Genomic DNA, 15662 nt, shown 5'->3' on the forward strand with positions numbered 1-15662 from the left:
CGTCTTATCACTCGCGCATTAAGTGGAAATTCGCTACTCTCGTTAGCAAAAAACCGTACTTCGTATCGGCTACACGTATAAATTGTGCAAAAAATTTAGCATGATTAATTGTAGGCCTTTTTTGTCGGAAAAGGCACGCGTACATATACATATATGTATCTCGCGTTATATTTCTTTTTTTTTATCGTGTCCTCTCTGGTGTATGCATATGTATATATAATATATGTATGTATACATAATGCGTAAGTCGTGTATACAAGTACATGTGTAGATATACCATCGACAAGAAAAATGAAGGGCAGAGGAAAGGAGGCAAGAGTAGGGCAGGGCGAAGGGTGTGTGAAAGAGCGAGGGATACACATCTAGCACAATAATATCCATAACAGCAATCATAATAAATATCCCTTTGCGTCTTAAGTACATGAAAAAGTCTCTGCTCTTGCATGCTCTCGATTTCTTGATATTGCTAGACTTCAACTATGTCAAAACATTATTCTTATTCTCGAATTTCTCTCCTAACACTCTATTTCCTTCTTCTCTCTTTCTCTCTCTTTTTTTTAGTAGCGATGCAGCACTACAATTTTTGTCATTGCCCGAGCTGCCGCGAAAGAAACGAGAATCGTCTGTCTATTAAGACTGCCAAAATTCACTGCCAGTACTGAAAATGTATATTGTATAATATACGTAACGTAAACTGTAGATTTTCAGCGCTTGCAGTAAATTCTGGAACACAGCCTGAATGATTGAAAAATAAAATAAGAGCGATAGGATAAAAATTATATAAAATATAATTATCATATTGTAGAATCGAAATAAACTTGCAGATATATAAGATAGATAAGATTAAAATAAGTGCTTCTAAGAAATGTATGCAATAAGCACAATTAATGCACTCGTGACGCTTAGCATTTGTACATACAAAACTTGATGAGCAATCATCTTTTATACGATATTATCAAAATGTTACACGTTTCAAGCATTTACTTAGATTATTTAGCGTTTCACAGATGATATTAAAAAAAAAACCATTTACTCAGATTATTTGGCGTTTCACAGATGATATTAAAAAAAAAAAAACCATAAAATAATTCGCTTCAAAGTGTAACGAATCGTGGATATCGAAAGAAGGCAGTCGTTCCAATCCAATGAGACATCAGTGTTGATAAGCGACATTGCAGGAATCCGTTGAAACGATTCGCGATGAAATCCGCATGTTATATAATCTGGACTTTTGTCTCGGGATCGTAAAACATCATCGAGCGTGTGTAAACGTCTCCTCATGCACGATGACAATCGTCGTCACAAAGCAAGACAACCGTGGGTTATGGTTTTTTTTTCTCAGACATTTTATCAGAATTTATTATTTCGTGTAAACGTTTATAATTATAATTTACAATTACGATGAATTGATGATAAATACAAATAGAACAACGTAATTTGGGATGAGGAGAAAAAGGGTAAAAGGGAGAAAAGGGAAGAAAAGGTGGAGAACTGGATGATTGAAGGGTAATGATTTTCGCGTGAGTGGGTAATAAGTGGCTGGATGGATAGCTATGACTTTCCGGATGAAGAAAAGGGTGAGAGCAAGATATGAAGGACAAATCGTGTCAATTCAGATGATCAAACTCGTAGTGGAATGAAGGGACGTGCCGTCGTTGCTCCTCTCGCGATCGCCAACATATGCACTATTTGCTCTCAAAAAAATAAGTAGTACTTTTAATTCAAGATGATCGATTAACAAAAAAAGGAGGAGACCTGGCAAAGGGGATTGAAGAAATTGTACCAAGAAGCCGCTGATGATGATGATGATGATGATGATGATGATGATGATGATGATGATGATGATGATGATGATAATATTGATGTTGATAATGATGTCGATGATGTCTCTCCTAACCGAGTAAAGTCACTGCCAGAATTATTAAAAAAACATAACGTTTATTTTGGAAAATTCATAATATTCAGAAAATGAAAAGAACACAAGATGTTAATGTTCGATTTGTTGAATAGAGGATGGGCGACTGGGATAAGGATTAAGTTAAATTGGAGAAAACATCCCTGAAGAGTAGATTCAAGAGAAAGGAGCGAAAAGAGGAACATTGTACTTGAAGGAGAAAGAGGACTCGCGAGAGGAAATGAAAAGAGAAGGTTGTTGCATTCAAGGGCCCACTGCGCAAGATCCAAGTCAACACTACCCTCTGATGCATCATGATGGCTTTCGCATCTTGCTATTACTGATTACACACGCACGCACATACACACGCCGAGTCTCACCCAGCCAGCCCTCGTTGAACATTCGAGGACTTTCCGGAAGAGAGATAGGGTCGGGGAGACGATACCTGTCTGTAGCCTTCACCGTTTAACTCTCCGATCTCGAGTCTTTTCAAGCAGAACGAACTGCAAGACTAAAATTTAGACGACAAAAAACAAGCATAAAAGTCTCCATTAATTGTATTTCGTCTTTAATAAATGGCGAGGCGTATAAATATTGAAATACTCCACGTTTTAACTAATTTCTTGTCGTCTATATCATATCTTCACGTTACCTTGCCTTGACGTTAAAAGAACTTGTCTGTAACGCAAGTCACAAGATACTTCTGCCAGAATATAAGCTCGATTTCCACGCTCTGCATCCATTGCGATAGAAGCAAAATTGAGGATACATTATAATACGAAGCTTTATTCTCGCTTCTGCTCGACGGAAGGAGGAGGATGAAATAAAAAGAGTCGCCGAATTTCGGATGCTGTCACTGCTCATCGTCTCTTCGACTTCGCGTCCGTCTCACTCTCGTTTCTTTTCTTTTTCTCTCTTCCTTCCTAGCAACCGAACGGTGTTCTAGCGTGGCGGACCTTTCCCGGCGATTACGGACATAATCTTGTTGCGACAAAGACATTGATTATACATCGAGAAATATCAACGCGATAACAGGAAAACGTTTACCCATTCACGTGTAATTAGCGACTAACATGCTGAAACTAGCTGTCTCCCATAGCGATATTACATATGCATGATATTAACTGTGTGTATGTGTGTATGTATGAATATATATAACTGCCAGTACGCGCGCGTATATACATATACTTAATTATACATATATATACGAGAAGTGCACGAAGATGCATTCAGCATCTCGTTTCACGTCTCTTCTTTTTTTTTTCTTCGCGTCGGATGGCGAACGCGAGCGGAGAGCGTGATTTGGATAGTCTTTGACCTCCCATTAAAATCTTGCAATTTCCTTTTAATGTAGAATATCTTTCTGTTAACAATGATCGAAATACTTACATCGCGTTTCAAACATGTGATGTACGTGGTACACGTCGAACGAAGTCTTACATCGTCCGTATATAAGTTGTCAATATACATTTAATTTGAGAATACATCGCATAATTTATTATTCGACACATCGCCTCGGTCTTATCCTAATCAGTAATTGCATATACAAACATGTATGCAATTTTTTCCGCGACTTTCTTCGATGTGTACTCGATCGAGAGGCCAAGCGTTTACGCGAGCCTCATCTTCCTCGAGAGAGCTGGACTTTGGTACTCTACAATGACGCTGTCTTCAAAAAGCAATTATTATAATTCGCAACATGTAAGTTTTTTTTCGCAAACCCTCAGAAATGAACATCGCAAGACAAAAGTAAATACGTGACCATGATGCAAGTAGACTTGCATCATGATACGTGACTATATACCTATAATATTCGTACTTGTTATGATTGTTTCTCTCTCCATTCTTCTCGACCGCGTTACGAGTTTGCTAAGAATAAGTGATATATATATATATATAATATAATTGCGTATAATATAATAGAGAAAGAGAGAGAGACGAGGAGCGGTCGAATAGAAAGAGCGAGAGGAAGTCGAAGGTCCAGACGCCAGGATATACTATCTCTTAATAACGTGTCGCACGTGTGTAATCTCTGCGCTCGACAATGGAAACTGAGCGGCTCTTGATTAGATCCCCGTCCTCCTTCCGCATTCCGCGATCACACAAAACTGAACTTGAAGGAATATGTGCGAACGATCGCGACGACGAGCAGAATGACTGCGAGGAACGTCTCCTCCTTTTCTTTGCGTTTCAACACAACTGTGATAATGAGAATAACGGTACATTACCGACAACCCTGATCGATTCATCAATCTTTTTTCTCCGCGTGTAAATTACAGATAAGATTGAAATGTGGTAAGAAAAATTTAAAGAAATTAATCCTAGATTGTCGAATCGCGACTTTGGGTTTTTGGTAAAATCGCGAGATTTCGGTCGTGGCGAAAGGAAAAGGGAGGAGAGTCCGTGTGGGAAGAGATATATCGAATTGCAGACTGTGTGCATAATCACGGTGGTATGTTGGAGAGAGGAGAAAAAAAGTAAAAAAAGATAAAGTGTGAAAAATCAAGTGACCACTGATGTTCGTTTTGGAACTTAATAACTTAATGTATTTGTTTTTACTCTCCTTTCTCCTCCTGCGTTCTTCCCTTCGTATAATAATATTCGTTACTTGCTAGACAATGTGAAATTTAATTTAAATGACAACTGGATATAATGTAGTAGATTCATGCGTGCTTTTTTCATTTTCTCGTTCTCTTCGCTTCTTCTCGTACCTCCGTGCTGTTACTTTTGGCTTGTGTTTTTTTTCATTCTGACTTTATGTTCTTTTATGTTTTTTTTTCTTTTGAAATGGTAAGCAGCGAGTAGATTTTGGGAGTAACGACAGTGAGTCGGTCGGTCCTCTGCATTCCATGTCTCGTACCGATGTGTATGATTTACTATTTAACAGTACATCATTCTCTCGTTTTCTATTCGCAAAAGTTAAATGATCTAGCGTTTGCTTTCTTTTTTCTGCTATGTGCGTAATCGACAATGAGGTGCACGCGCGCACGCGTTGACTGCGCTCGCGTGACGATTTTCGCGTCGACGAGACAGGGTATGCGGGGGAGATGTAAATGTGTCTCCTCCTGTCCTTTCCTCTGTTCATCCATAATTCGCTCCTTCCTGTTCCTCCATACAAACGGAACAATAAACGGATTTCTTTTTGTCTAAAAAATTTCGTACGCGAGAGGCCGAGTAATCCATGCGCTGCTTGATCGTTTTTCTTCGCTGATAATGATTTTTATCGTGCGTTATCTTGACCCGATACACATTTCATCAACGTTCTTGCCTGACTACTCTGGGTATCGATCGAGTTTACAATTTGTGTTTAAGTTCGATCTTTAAGAAAGAAAGATCTTTAAGATCCCCTTCCTTTGCCATCATCCGCGAATAGGCACGATCGAGCATGGGTGAATAATTCGGCTCTCAATGTTCGAATTTTTCGAACCGGACATAGCAGCTATGGCGGTGGCATCGGTAGCAGTGTACGGTCATGTCAGGATAAAGAGAGAGAAAGAGAGAAAAAGAGAGAGAAAGAGAGAAGGATCAGTTTTTTTGAAAAGGAGAGATTTAAGGAAAAGGGAGGCCTGCGATTGGAAGGAAGGAAGGAAAGAAGGAAACGAGGTACGCGAGGGACGAGAGGTCAGGTGGATATGGATGGATGGATCCGGGTGGATGGACATACGGGTGAGCACTTCAGGGGGACGGGGGGACGATAGAGAATAGGATGTTCTTATTAGGTTTAGAAAGGACTTAAGCGTAGGAAGGTTAGTTGTCGCCGCCCTCCTGTGGCTCGTCCCCGTCGCCCTGCGTGTCACTGGTCCACAGAGTGAGGTTGTCGCGCAGCAGCTGCATGATCAATGTGGAATCTTTGTAGCTGTCTTCATTAAGTGTGTCCAGCTCCGCGATCGCGTCGTCGAACGCCTGTAAAAGTAATAAATGTGTCAGATACTTTTCTTTCAACCTCTTTTTTTGTTATTATTTTAATCTATACTACAAAAATCTCTTTATTATCACTTTAACATATACTATAGAAATCTCAACATTTTTTAATAATAAAAATAATTTCCAAAACAATCATTAGAGCATTCCAAAAAATATATATTTTTTAAATATAAAAATAAAATTCTGTGTATAGGAACAATTATATCAATTCTGTAAATATCCATAATTACACAAGTTAAACTATTAATTAATATAATTAATATAAATAGAGAACATGATGCGGGATGGTTAGTGTGGTACCAGTGAGATCTTTCGCTTTATTAATTATGTAGTAAAAATTTAAAAAGGGATTAAACGACACAACATTCACATAACAGTTAATGTTAGAATTAAATCAAATTAGAATTTGATCATTAGAGAATAAATAGGATAAATGCACACGGCAAGAACTATGGCTGACTTCATTGTAAGACTGCTGATTCCTGCGATTTAAATATACATACAAAAAGTAAAAACAATTATTTATCTATTTAATTATTCAATTCAATGAAGAAATAAAATAACGTCTTATTCTTTTCTTATTGCTTAAACCACGAAAAAAAGTAGAGATTTTAGGAGTGCTTTAATCAGAACACATAGCGTTAATTATCGTCCGTGTTTCTTATCAGCAGTCTTATCACGTACTCAGTTCGACGGCGAACAAGTTAATGCACATAACAGAGGCTTTATATAGAGAAAAATATCACACGCAGTAACGCCAAAAGCAAGCCTTCCACAATCCTCCCTCTAACCTGCTTGGCTAAATGACAGGCTCTAGCCGGGGAATTGATAATTTCGTAATAAAAAACGGAGAAGTTGAGGGCAAGGCCGAGCCTGATCGGATGCGTGGGTTGCATTTTTGCCTTCGCAATGTCAAACGCCTCCTGATACGCCTTCTGCGAATCCTCGACTACCGCTGCAAATGCAAATCAGCCTCTATTCAGATTACACCTTCCACGACCTCATTTTTACGCCGTGACTATCGCAGTAATAAATTGTTGTCGTTGGGGAGATGTGGCGGGAGAAGAACGCGAGGAAAGACGAACGAAAGCTGAATAAAAGGAGGGAAAACGCTAGTGAATTTCAACGATTCGTCTCGTGTCTGTCCTACAAAGATCGGCGCGTGTCGTTTCACTTGGAATTCCGTTGGCCTTGAACGAGCCGTGTCCATAAATCGTCACCGATCTTCTACGACATGACCCTGCTGGGACGTGCATCTTCGTCCTGAGTCATCGTGTATGAGTCAAGCGAGTAATACGCTAACGACGTTATTACAAATTTATATGTGTGTAAGTGCTTTTTTCTGCATATTAGGCATTTTATGCGTGGTATTTATAGCAAATGTGTCTAAGCAAATTAGTCAATAGCTGTCCATTTATAGTTACTGAAATAGCACTTAGTTACTGAAACCGTCTCGATATTACATAATCTGATAATTGTTCTGTTATCGGTAAATTTTTTGTATAAGCAGTTGTTGAAAATTATAAAAATAATCGTATTGCCATCATAAATATTAAATTAACCTAACCGAACTTTGTAGGACGGAAGTGAACAAGTTGACAGAACGAATCGTGTAAAATAACTTTTGTCACAACTGTGTACCATCACCACCATCACCGTCACCGAGCTCTCTTTCCATAGGAATCGCTAAAAAAAAAAATAACAATTAGTCCTCTGATCGTGTACCTGTTTGGCCAGTTGACAGGCCTTGTCTGGTGAGTTGAGAATCTCGTAATAGAAGACAGAAAAGTTAAGGGCGAGACCTAGCCTGATCGGGTGGGTAGGCTGCATCTTTGACTTGCTGATTTCGAAGGCATCCTGGTATGCCTTCTGGCTGTCGTCTACCACGGCTGGATATCACATGGATCATCAAATGTCTGTCTGTCTGTCTTGTTTTGCGTGAACTAACACGCTTCGAGTACACCGTATCAAATCAGTTTGAGAGCTACTTAGAACTAGAGGTACGTAACATGGATTTATCGCGTTTCGAGATGCGTCATGAAAGGATTACACTGTTATATTACCATTAATTTGTACTTTTTTCTAGAATTAGATTTTCTTAGAAATTATTAGAACTAATCTTTTATCGATTTATTCTATTTATGTTCTAAGCAGCTCGATTGCTCTTATGTGCTTGCTTTTAGGCAATTTATATACTTCTTCAAAGAAAAAAGATAGACATTAATATTTTTCTCGAATTTAATTTTACATACATGTTTAATAATTATCTTGCATTTAAACTGAGTAAAAGTCTCTGTAAATGCGACTTGGAATAAAAGTCACCTGGTCAGCAACACTTAAGAGCATTTTTATTATATCTGGTGCAAATATCATGCTTGCATTCGCTTCCAATTTATTCGTTGTATTTTCTAATTCTAATTAAAGTACTTTCTAAAAGCTTTAAAGTGAAAATCTCACTCTTAAAGAATGAAAATTGAGTCACTCGGTTTCTAACTGGTTCAATTTTTCACTACTTAGTATGAGATTCCATTTCAAAAAATTTAGAGAATAAACATAAATATTTGCAATTCCCTGGACTTTATATAAATTTCGCGTTTTATAACTCTCACAAAACTTCTTTACAATGTTCCAAATAATACAATAAAGAGCAATATAAATTCCAATAAATACATTCGATTAATTTAAGAAACAAATCTTCTAATTAATCTTCAATATCCAATATGTATTATATAGCATTAAATAATTACATACAAAAAATGTTTAATGGTCAATAATTATCTTTGTAATCAGTATTCTTTGCAGAACTTCGCGACTGAAATGTGTGCGACTAAAGTTTCACTCGACAACGTTGCAACCGACTTTCACCCGTGAACGACTGCGACTGCAACTGACTCTGCTTCCGATGCAAAAGTCCAGGGATCCGCCCATAAGTCAAAACGAAACATCTGTCGATGCAGCTGCGTCGTAATGTGAGTGCCACAATTGGTCGGTTTGAGAAAGGTTCATCTCGTACACTTGCACAATCAGATGCAGTTACATCGACCACTTTAAGGAGGCGGTCAAAGCGAGGTGACGATTTTGCGAGGAACTTTCAGTAATTTTGTATGTATTCAATGCGGCAAAAATAATTTTGTGCTTTACGCCAGTCACGCCGATACATTCGATATTGAATGAGAAGTTACGATTGCATTGCTACCAAAGATAGATAGGTTAGATACTTTTCATTTGGTTACACAAACGTCAACACAAACGTCATTCTATTTTTCTTGGCAACCCATAAGTAACAAAGATAAAACGATATTCATGTCGACATGTATTATCAAATGTAAAGAGCTTATAATCTCGCACTTCGAATCGCCTCTCGCTTTGAGGGATTCGCCCCGGATCAAGTACACGAGATAACGCAAGGGATCGATACGTACTATTTCTGGTTTCACCGGTGGCGACTTCTGCGAGATACCTGTAGTAGTCACCCTTCATCTTGAGGTAGAATACTTTACTCTCGGCATTGCTAGCCTTGGAGATCAGGAACTTATCCAAGAGTCCCTGCAAAGAAGCAAATACAAATGAATGAATAAACGCAGCACTGAGATTAAAATAAGATAAACAAAATTGATGTAAAAGAAAAATGAGTTTGAACGTTTAATATCCTGTGCTTCATGTACAATTAATTACACATAAAAATTTGGGACGAAGGAAACTGTGTACTTCCAAAATGGAGAAATCTCGTGTATCTTGCTTGTTTTAATCAAACGATTCTCTTTATTCTGACCGCTTTCAATTTCTTCGACAATTTTCTGATTTCTTCAATTTTCACTTTTGTGACAACAATCAAAATAATGGATATAATTATAATATATATTTTATGTGTATATTATATACATAAAAAATTATATTGTATGTGCATTAAATATACATACAATAATAATACACGACACACACATACACATATATAATGCTGAAAATATTTTCGGAAATGAATTACACAATGATATGTTGGCACATTAATTTGAACTAATAAATCGGTTATTAATTGTCATCGGGCAATAAAGCATGTCTACAAACTTTGATCATGTGATCAAATTAATGTGGACAACAACGTGGAATTGATGCGCAATGCGCCGGTCAATGACGAGTCGTTTCACGCTACGCACATTCATCCCAACCGTGCTACTAATGACGTAAGAGCAATGTTGGCCGACCAACTTTGCATGCGCAAAACCCGCGTGCAAATAGCGCGAGGATATTTATTGCGCCTTAACGCAAACATAAAGTATCGATCGCAGCGATCGAGTTGGCGAAAGAAGATAAATAAAATTCGCCTCGATTACGGTTACGTCACAACTTGATAACTTTTGATCCAAAAGCGAAAACAATACAATACCGCATATATACAGAGATTCAAGGTTGTCACACAAATTCCTTATCCTAAAATTCTTAACTTTTCCTTGTCAAAATGTCGTAACTTTCCCTGCTGCTTCCAATAATATTTTGAAATTTTTTGTATTTTCGTCCTGATTTGAAAATCGTCAAATATTTTGTTGAGAAAGCAATTTAAACATAGCAATGTAAATTTTACTATTAATGCTGCTGACACTACTTGCTAATTTAATTGTTAAATTAATAGTATTCCAAAACTGCATAAGTGTGATGTACGAATATTGAACTTCTTTAAAGCCAAGAATTTTTATTTTCCAGGAAATTTTGCAAAAAGAAGTCCCTAACTTTTTCCTGATTTCTCTGACCGTTTTCAATTTCCCTGATATTTCCCTGATTTCCCCGATTTCCAGTTTCATAGCAACTCTGGTAAGTAAAGATTGCATCGTAAATACAATTTCCGAAATAGATTCCGTTTTCGCTGTTGCGAAGCTTTGAGAGGTAAATGAACACGCTCGGATCCCAAGATTCTAATTTAACAGCTCCGGTTATCTTATCGTCGTGCGAGACGACTCTCGAAAAGCGCGTCGTCGCACAAATCGTCGCATTTCGATGCGCGAACGCGCCGTCATAAATTACGTCGCATAATCACGTGAGCGCGCGACCCGCGTCGTAATGAATGTAGATGAAAGAAAAGAAAGATAGCCGTGTTGTACGTCATCACCGTCGAGTTTCACCGTCTCTCTTTCGCGGATCGAGCTTCGCCAACGAGAGAGACCGGTTTGAGTCATTACCGAAGTTCTCTCATTTATTCCTCCGCGTTTATTAATTTTAATCAAGCAGTGTTTTCCCCGATGACTTACGAGGCAAAGTCACCGCTGTAAATTATCGAAATGTCCTTCTTTGAAAACTAAATGAAGAGCCGCACCGTGAAATCTCATTTCGTGAAGCAACATCGATTTCCATCTGAAATTCTATACGATTTCGCTGAAATATGTAAATATAGATCTAAAAATAATTTTGTTAGATCAATTACGTAGGAAACTCGAGCAATATTGCAAAAAATTTTAACGTTCTAGAAATCAGTTTGAACGTCCGACATAATTTTTTTGATAGTCTAAAATTCTCAAATCCATATCTAGCTAAATTTTTAGATTCAGCAAAATTGTTTTTTCTGTGTAGTTTTATCGATCGTTTTACACTGTTAGATATCAAAGGAGCAATAGTAATCCCCTGAGTTAAACAACACTTTGTGATCTATAACTTTCATATGTATCAAAAGGTAAATCAATTCATTTCTGTGATTAGTTTCCAAGTAAACAACGCTCATATTGCTTTTAGTAAATAATAATAAACCAAATTTAATAAACTTTTTTGATTGAATTGCACTCCATTGTGTTAGTTAAATTAGTTATATTCAGTGGGACTAGTGACCTATAGAAATGATTAAAACAACTCAATTGGGTATAATTTGACATTATTAATTTAACAGTAGATATGTATTCTCCATGTACAATTTCCGAAATTATTGAATCAAATTATTTGCTTTCAATATATTTTCTGTATTATTTTTTCCTCTCCTTTCATTTATCGCCCGCTGTCCGATTTATATTTCTAAAACAGTTGTGCTTCGCGACAATTTATTTAAGATGACGACTGACTTTCATACGTTCTTTCCTCTACGTCCATCGAGTTAGAAATAACTCGGTTTTATTAAACCGCAGCAAAACCGGCGGCTACGTCAAGGTGCAATACAATAGTGTCACGCTTACGATTACGGTGACGTGTATAGGAGCGCGAGAACAGGAACACGACTCCGATCACCCAGCGATTGCGTTTCAGCTGGAGTCTTGCTCCAGTTTCATCGTTTGACGTACATCTTTCAACCATGTCTTCTCAAATCTAATCCCTTTCCTTCCTTGTAATTCTACCCTCGTTGCAATTAGCGCGATTGTCTTTGAGCGACCACCTTTACAATTTTGCGCACAAAATTAACGGAAAACTACACGGAAAAAAAATTTTACTTGTTTCAAGAAAAAAATATTTGATTCAAGAAAATAATTTTCTCAAATAGTACAATTTCTAACACTCATGTCATAAATTTAAGAAAAATGTTCTCTTATTAACAATTAGATTCAAGATAACGATTTCTAACACTCATGTCATAAATTTAAGAAAAATGTTCTCTTATTAACAATTAGATTCAAGATTACTTGAATCTGAAAATGTCATTAGACATTTATTAGATTTAATAAAACAATTTTCTATTGACAAGTAATTGTGTTTTTATTATAATAAAATATTTTCTTCATTGATAAATTATTTGCTTCAGGATAATATTTTATTGGAACAAAAAACAAATTTATTGTGGCAAGTAATTAATTCTTTCAATCAATTACAGTTCAAGAAAATGTGTTTACTTGAAACAAGTAAATTTTTTTTCCGTGTAAAAAATACTATTTTTAATAAAAATAATAATCAAAAATTTCGCGTAAAACATGATGGCGAAACGACTAATATATAGCTCGAATGTCTTAATTATAGATTGAAAAAATTAGAAATGTCGATACAGTCAAAAAATGTATATATATATATATATATATATATGTTTTCAATATCTTTTTAATTGAAAAAGATATTTTTAATTAAAAAGATATTTAGAACATATATCTAAATATCTTTTTTTAATTAAAAAACCTTTTTAATTAAAAAATATTTAGGATATACATTTTGACTATATTGACATTTCTAATTTTTTCAATCTAATTACGACATTTCAATCTAATTATGCCGTTTAAGTTATACGTTAGGCATTTTAACGATATTATGTTTTATGCGAAAACTTTCTTATTATTATTTTTTATATGTATTTGATCACTCGATTTTTTGTAGCAATTAAAGAAGATTTTGTTAATTTTAAACATCCCGTTTGTTTAACTATATTAAATATACACACGTTTTATTATATTAACTTAATATTTTTTATGTGTTGGTTTATAGCCTTTTTAACTTTGTATTGATATTTAGAAAATGTCTCTTGATTTATGTAATCTAAATTTATATATAGTTCCTTGATTTAAATAATCCAAAGGAAGCGATGTCGCAAATGGAAACATTTACTTCGTTTCAAACATCCAAATATTCATAATATTCATGCTATTGCAAACAAAAAGACGAATGTCTTTTTCTAATTTATATTTAAATCACAAATTATTTCTTTTGATAAAGAATTTAAAAACATTTATGAGATTCATAACGGTGCAAATTGCGCGATGAGAAACAAATGCGTTATTCTATTAAGTGTCATCACGTTATTCAAACATCGAAATAAGACCGCTGGTACTTTTTTTCTTCCCATAAAGAAAATAGCCTCGAGCGAATTTAATTCTTTTGAAGAAAGGGCCTCTATTACGTGGCGGAACATACCATTTCCGGTGGCTCGAGGTACGTTCGTCTGAACAGGCGTGCCCGCTTCCTCTTCCGTTTCCGCTTATTTCCGGATACTGGAAAATATCACCCACGTAACGAGAACGGAGATCGAATGTAATCCCGAGGCGCGTGTCGCAAAAAGCATCGAGTAGATTATAATTCCCCGAGTTTAACGAGTTTCGAGAGCGTCCGAGCGATAAAGTTCGAAAGGTCACGTTTTAATATCTCATCGTGAGTCTCTATACGAATAAAAAGTGTCTCAAGGAACAGATTGAAACTTGGGGAATTAAAATATTAAAGGATTCAAAAACAATTTTTAAATAATTATCCAACAGGAGCAGCGATTTATAACTGAAAATTAAAATTTAATTAAAGAAAATAATAAAAGGCTATTTTCTATATCCCGATCTAACATTGTAGAGATTTTTTATGTATCATTCACAATTAACTCGCGACTAATTAAATAAAAGACATAATTCCAGAGTTGTTATAAATTCCTCATCCTAAAATTCCTTAACTTTTTCTTGAATTCCAGACAAAATTTCATTATTTTCTTTAACTTTCAACAATATATTGGAATTAAAAAAATTTTTCATCCTGATTACGAAATCGTTATATTTTATTGAGAAAGCAATTTAATATAGTAACATAAATCAATATTAATGTTGACGCTGCTTGCATTTAATCGTTAAATTGACAGTATTTTAACTGCATAAGTGTGATGTCCGAACAATTAAAACCAAGGCTTTAAAGTCATTTTTTTATTCCCCAAAAAATTTTGCAAAATTCCTTGACTTTTCCCTGATTTCTTTAATATTTTCATAATTTCAATTTCCCTGACATTTTTATTATTTCTAATTTTGTGGCAACCCTGAATTATTTCAACGTTCAAAATTACGTAACAATAACGTGGATTATGTTATAAAAAACAAAAAAACAAGCAAGAGCCTTCGCCGCTTTTACGGAAAAATATAGAAATAAAAATCGTTAGTAGAAACTCATAATTGACTCATGTGAAATTCAATCCGGAGAATAGTCTCCATCCTCCAGAGATTCCGAACAAGGAAGCGTGTGCGGAAGATTGTCAACTAAGAATCTGTAAGACGATCCGGGCGCGGAAGAGAAACGGCTATTGCTCGCAAACGAGTTTCAACGCTCGAGGCAGCGAAGTACTGCGGGTACAATTCACCTCGTTTCTCGGCGTTGACACTTTATTATATGAGGATGCCTATTCGCTACCGAATTAATTTCTTTATCATCTCGCAATTAGTGAAAATTGTCTTAATCGCGTCATCGTTTAACGCGAAGAATTAAAATAGGTAACAAAAAACTTCTTTCCAATTAACTCTAGCAAAATTCATTCAAACGGAAATTTAATTTTAGGTTTAATTTTTAAAAATAATGAAAAATAAAGACTATATTGTTCATTTTTGTAAACATTTTTTACGAACAAAATAGAAAGGTTGAATATTTTATATATGATTTCGTATTAATTTAACGCCAGAAAATTCTAGAAAATTTCAATCTACAAATTACGACGCAATATTTTAGCGAATGAAAAATATAACAACGGTTATTGTTTGTAAATAAATTAACAAAAGAGAGTTGGAAACATTTTCTATAATTGCTTCGTACAAGTCGGATTTTATGTTGTTACTTAGAATTAATTAACACTCCAAGAGAAAAGTCTAACAGGACTGGAAATTTGCGTCAATGCTTTCGACGCAACATGCTGCTATGCTAATGACTTCACAGTGCATAAAGCGGGTATTTTCGTAGTTACATTTCCTAGTGTACCGTTATCGTCTCACTAAACGACAACGCAGAATCGCTAACGAATACACGGCACTGTAGTTAGATGTTTTGGATCAAGTTAATGCCTGCATTAAAAAAAAATTGTTCATTTGATTAAATTGATTGTGTGTGTGTGATCGTCTTTATATATATTTCTTTCGATGAAGAATGTATTTAAGTCCAACATATTATATTTGCTTTAAATACATCCATTTCCCAATTAAATATATATATATATATATAT

General features: G+C 35.6%; 1 protein-coding gene across 3 annotated transcripts in view; it reads right to left on the bottom strand.

The window, feature by feature from the left end:
* Nucleotides 1-4413: 4413 nt before the first annotated feature.
* The window catches only part of 14-3-3zeta (tyrosine 3-monooxygenase/tryptophan 5-monooxygenase activation protein zeta), a 75942-nt gene continuing 64693 nt past the window's right edge, over nt 4414-15662 (bottom strand). For 2 of the 3 annotated variants that reach the window (XM_018502473.1, XM_018502482.1), the window contains exons 3-5: nt 9241-9364; nt 7544-7707; nt 4414-5797 (exon numbers count right to left, since the gene is read on the bottom strand). In XM_018502473.1, coding sequence (XP_018357975.1) covers nt 5642-5797; nt 7544-7707; nt 9241-9364 — 444 coding nt within the window. In that variant the 3' untranslated portion in view covers nt 4414-5641. Of the gene's footprint in view, nt 5798-6609; nt 6774-7543; nt 7708-9240; nt 9365-15662 lie in introns of all 3 variants that reach the window. The other variant, XM_018502491.1, reaches the window with a different exon arrangement.

The sequence above is a fragment of the Trachymyrmex cornetzi genome, unplaced genomic scaffold, assembly GCF_001594075.2.
Source record: "Trachymyrmex cornetzi isolate Tcor2-1 unplaced genomic scaffold, Tcor1.1 scaffold1012, whole genome shotgun sequence".
NCBI classification, from domain to species: domain Eukaryota; kingdom Metazoa; phylum Arthropoda; class Insecta; order Hymenoptera; family Formicidae; genus Trachymyrmex; species Trachymyrmex cornetzi.